Source organism: Hyalella azteca, unplaced genomic scaffold, assembly GCF_000764305.2.
Source record: "Hyalella azteca isolate HAZT.00-mixed unplaced genomic scaffold, Hazt_2.0.2 contig2417, whole genome shotgun sequence".
NCBI lineage: Eukaryota > Metazoa > Arthropoda > Malacostraca > Amphipoda > Hyalellidae > Hyalella > Hyalella azteca.
The window spans coordinates 20,036-24,747 of NW_025932693.1; the positions used below are offsets into that span (position 1 = coordinate 20,036).

Here is a 4,712-nt window from a genome sequence, read left to right on the forward strand (position 1 = left end):
CTGAAACATATCTGAGGAATTGGAATCCATATATTGCGTAAATATTCCGTTATTGCGATTTGTATTGCACATTTAACACTACAACATAAGTAAAGTTTGTCATTAATCAATTAAAGTATCTTACATAAGTCGTAGAAACTAGTTATAAAACATTCCAAATTGGTTTATTTAAGTTTGTACGCAACTAATTTTAAAACAATGTAAGTGAAATTTTGAAGGCAATATTTAGACAAGTTGTAAAAATAACTTAAGTAACTATTTAAGTCTGTAGAAACTAGTTATTAAAACAACGTTTGTTACTATTTAAAATCTGTTAAAACTGTTTATTAAACTACGCAAGTGACTTATGAAAGTTTGTAAAAAAACAGTTGTAAAACAACGTAACTAAAGCACTTATCTTTGTAGAAGTTATTGTTATAGAACAGCTGAAGTCATTTATTTAAGAATGCAGAAACCAGTTAGTTCTAACAAAAGCCTTTTTAAAGTTTGCTCATACTGAGAATACATCTTTATATATACGCTTAGGATTAGCGCTGAAATTAGTGGCTTTGTATTTTAATATAGCAAGAATATCGAAGCATTATACGATAGTATAATTGCAGGTGACAAAAGTTAACCACTCATGTTTCGAGTTTTGTTAGTTTTCTTGGTCGTAACAATGGATCAAACTCCTGACTTTCAAAAAAGCATGAAACCGATAATAATATAATGCTTACAGCAAGTTGTTTTCAAAATAATGCGGAAGGTGAGCAATATAGCTGTTGAACGTCACTATTAATAAATAAGAACTCTATTGAGCTCGGCGTCAACAACTAAAATGTTTCCCGCTGGTGTCACCGCCACGCCGGCAGGCTGAGCCTGCCTGGATGGTTCAGGAGAGGGGACAGGCCAATGGTTCACATAGTTGGCATCAGCATCAAATATCTGAATCCTACAGTTGCGCGAATCACAAACGATCACATTTCCTTCCTGGTCACAAGTGATCCCTTGAGGTCGATTTAATTCGTTTGGGTTACTTCCTTTCCGGCCAATCAAAGAAGGATGGTTGGAGAGAGACGTATCAGCTCCTGAATTGCCAGGTGTCAAGTCCAATACAATGATTTGGTGTTTAGTCATGTCAGTTGTAATTATTTTGTCATCTTGGCTACGATAACAAATGCCTCTTGGGTTTCTGAGAATTTGACTGTCAGCGCCAATATCCCTTAGAAAAATGCCGTCCCCCGAAAATATCGCTACTCGCCCCTTGCGGCTGTCGGTCACCAAGATGCTGCCTTGGGGCTCAGTTGCGACGTCCCACGGGTAATTCAACTGGTGACAGTTGTGGCCTTGTTCCCCAAATGCCAGTAAAACCTGTCCTTGAATATCAAAGACTTGTATTCTATGATTATCTTTGTCAGCGACGACTACATGGTCTTGATCATCGCACGTAATTCCGGCGGGCTTATTCAGTTCTCCGGGCATCGTTCCGTGTGAGCCGATACAATGACTGTACACGTAGTTAGGTTTGAAAACTCTGATGGTGTGATTTCCCCTGTCACTTATGAACACGACGCCTGCTGTATCGCAGCACACACCCCATGGTTCAGAAAATGTGAAAGTTTTCATTAAATCTCCTTCGATGACGGCTTTCACATAGGACACAGCTTGATATTTGTGCTGAGCATCCACCATAATGGTACATGGAGAACCGGAGACATGAGTTCCATTGAGGGTAATAGATGCTTTATAAACTCCAACAAAGTCTGGTTTGTAACGAACTACGTAAGCTACACTTGAGACTTGTTTTATTTTCAACGCACATGGATGATTATTTGGATCAATTAAAACCACTTTCAAGGCTTGTGGTGATTCAGCAGCATCTGAAAACAAAACTTGAAAAGACGAGGTTTTTCCTCGAACGGCTGAACAGATGCCAGGCCCGCTTACTACAGCATTGGAAAGTGACCCATTCAATGTGCCACTACCGTTTCTTCCTTTCATAACATTTTGTCTCTGAGCAATCATAGAGGCTAAGGCGAAACACTTGTTCTGCATTTCGTGCGATTCAAAATCAAGATGAGATGTAGCTTCCTGCAGCCACAATTCGTGGTTTGGCTTGCTAGGCGTTGATGTAAACATGTCAGGATAAGTTGAGCCTGAGTCATGTCTTGAATTACCTTGAGTAGAAATATCTCCAAGCTGCAAATATTCTTTGGAAGATGTGAGCATATCAAACGCCCTCTGCCTCGACCCATGTTTCCGGCCGTTCCCATGTTGTCTGAGGTCGTCATCCATGTGGCTATCGAAGAGAAAGTCTCCGTTAGTTGGATAGCCTTCGGACTGAAATTCGACGCCCAAATGAGATGGATCATACGAGGAGTTAACGAGGGAAAATTGCGATCTTTCATCCAGTGGAGGACTATCATTTTCTCCTGGCATCGAGTAACTTGAGGATGAAGATCCTATTGAAAAACTTGCGTAGTGACTTCCCATGGTTTCGTTGGGGTCCCGTGATGCCCCAATATGGCTCCATTGCACTGCGTCGGATTTGTAGTCTCCATAAGATGAACCTAACCTCAGCGATGCCGACGAACTGCCACTGCCTGACTTAGAAGCGGCACCTGAAGACGATGGTAGGTCACTGTATCCTGATAAATAACCCGAGGAAGAATCGCCCACAGCTCCAAGCGTGAACTGAGCTTGGAAGTCATCAACAGGTAGGGCTAAGGACGATGTGTTAGAAACGTTGAATGTAGCCAACTGGGAGGCCAGTTTGTAGACATCTTCGTCTTTGTAAGATGAACGCACGTCAGGAGGACCGTTCATCATGTCCGTCTGTTCAAAAGGGAAATATGGTGATTATTACACGTAAATTACATTTCATTTATATTAATATTAAAAAGAAAGTATTACCATTCTGTTAACATTCTTGAAACTTAGGTAAAAAATTTCGCACTAAATGAGTTGTGAATTAAATTGAGCCTCAAATAAAAAACTTGAGGTCAATTGTGACAAATTATCATATAAAATATCTATACTGATTTTTAGTAAAAAATTTTTATACGGTTTGTAAAATCAATACACTGATTCAAAAGAAATCAGTATAAGGCAGGGACCCTGGAAAGAATGACGCTAAAGAAAAGTTACAGCCCTGAGAGTTTATTTCTAAATATATATATATTTATATATTATTTGCTTATAGAATCTGTTTAAAGAACCACAGCAAAACGGTCAAAAATGCGCAAATAAAGCTAACAAAAGACAGAAATATTCAATCAAACTTTAAATTTGAAAACAATGCGCAAGAAGAGATCAAAAACTTAAAGGGCTGTAATTTCAGCGGCTGGAAATTGTCGAACCTCTAGCACGAAGTTATTGGCATGTAATTAAATAAATATGAACACATGAATATGTATGATTTCATATGAATGTGCATGATTTCATATGAATGTTAATGATCTCAAATCAATGTGAATGATCTCATATCAATGTGAATGATCTCATATCAATGTGAATGATCTCATATCAATGTGAATGATCTCATATCAATGTGAATGATCTCATATCAATGTGAATGATCTCATATCCTGTCTCTTATACACATCTAGATGTGTATAAGAGACAGGATCTCATATCAATGTGAATGATCTCATATCAATGTGAATGATCTCATATCAATGTGAATGATCTCATATCAATGTGAATGATCTCATATCAATGTGAATGATCTCATATCAATGTGAATTATCTCATATCAATGTGAATTATCTCATACGACTGACGATGATTTCATATCAATGTGAATGATCTCATATCAATGTGAATGGTATCATATGAATGCGTTGGTCTCAACTGAATGTGCTTGATCTCGCCCTTACTATATATTCCGAACATGATACACGAATAAGATAACACAATTAATTAAACGAAATATGAACCCAATGCAATTAACGAAAAATAACAATTGTATACCACGGTAAATATTTCACTGCATTGAAGCGAACAGGCGAATCCTTATTTCTGCCCATTAAATCTGTAATTTATTTGTTTTTATGTCGTCTACTCACTTTTCAGAGCGAAAGTGAAGGTTTTATCCTGCGGTCTCTAGATGATTCCGGCTAAATATGTTGCCGTAACTATTTTTCTAAATAAGAAATTTGCATAGGTTACTTGATAAACTAAAGTAGCAACCGGGTTCCCAACAACGATCCCACAACTGTTGTGGTGCCGGCCAAACTCAGAAGGATTTCGTTAAAGCTTTTCCTCGTTCGTGACAGATTCACGTCTGCTTCATGCTTCTGACCGACTCATGATAGGCAGGAGCGACGATTACACTTTTCATACATCGTTTTTTTCTTAATTACGCACTTATTTATTATGAATTCATTTATTTCTCTAGAAAATCTTACAAACTGTTACGGAAAATTTTTTTACACTGTAGCGATTCAGAGCTGCAAGCGATATCAAATGTACTCAGAGGAGCGTGAGGAAGAACGTACAACTTAAGCAACGCCCGTCAACCTACTAATGAAACCAAATCCAACCTCAGCCTTATATAGCTGCTCTCGTCAGCTACACTTTTTATCTTCAAATAGAACATAAAAAACACAGCTTTATATACTCATCACTACCAGCCTGTATTAAATCGTTCGAACGATCTATCATTTTCAGCGGATTTTTTTGTGCAACGGCACCATATCGACGGTCGATGTCAGCGTTCATGTAGAATGAAA

General features: G+C 38.1%; 1 protein-coding gene across 1 annotated transcript; it reads right to left on the reverse strand.

Moving 5' to 3' along the window:
* Positions 1 to 220: 220 nt before the first annotated feature.
* LOC108669891 (E3 ubiquitin-protein ligase TRIM71-like) lies at positions 221 to 4,489 on the reverse strand. Its single transcript, XM_018157323.2, has 2 exons — positions 4,047 to 4,489; positions 221 to 2,814 (listed from the first exon to the last, which is right to left on the reverse strand). Exon 2 carries the CDS (start codon positions 2,806 to 2,808, stop codon positions 775 to 777), a length of 2,034 nt encoding a protein of 677 aa, XP_018012812.1. The 5' UTR covers positions 2,809 to 2,814; positions 4,047 to 4,489; the 3' UTR covers positions 221 to 774.
* Between the last annotated feature and the right edge of the window lie 223 nt (positions 4,490 to 4,712).

What these genes read in the sequence shown, in the direction of transcription:
- LOC108669891 (XM_018157323.2), bottom strand. Translation starts at nt 2,808, where the DNA reads ATGATGAACGGTCCTCCTGACGTGCGTTCATCTTACAAAGACGAAGAT.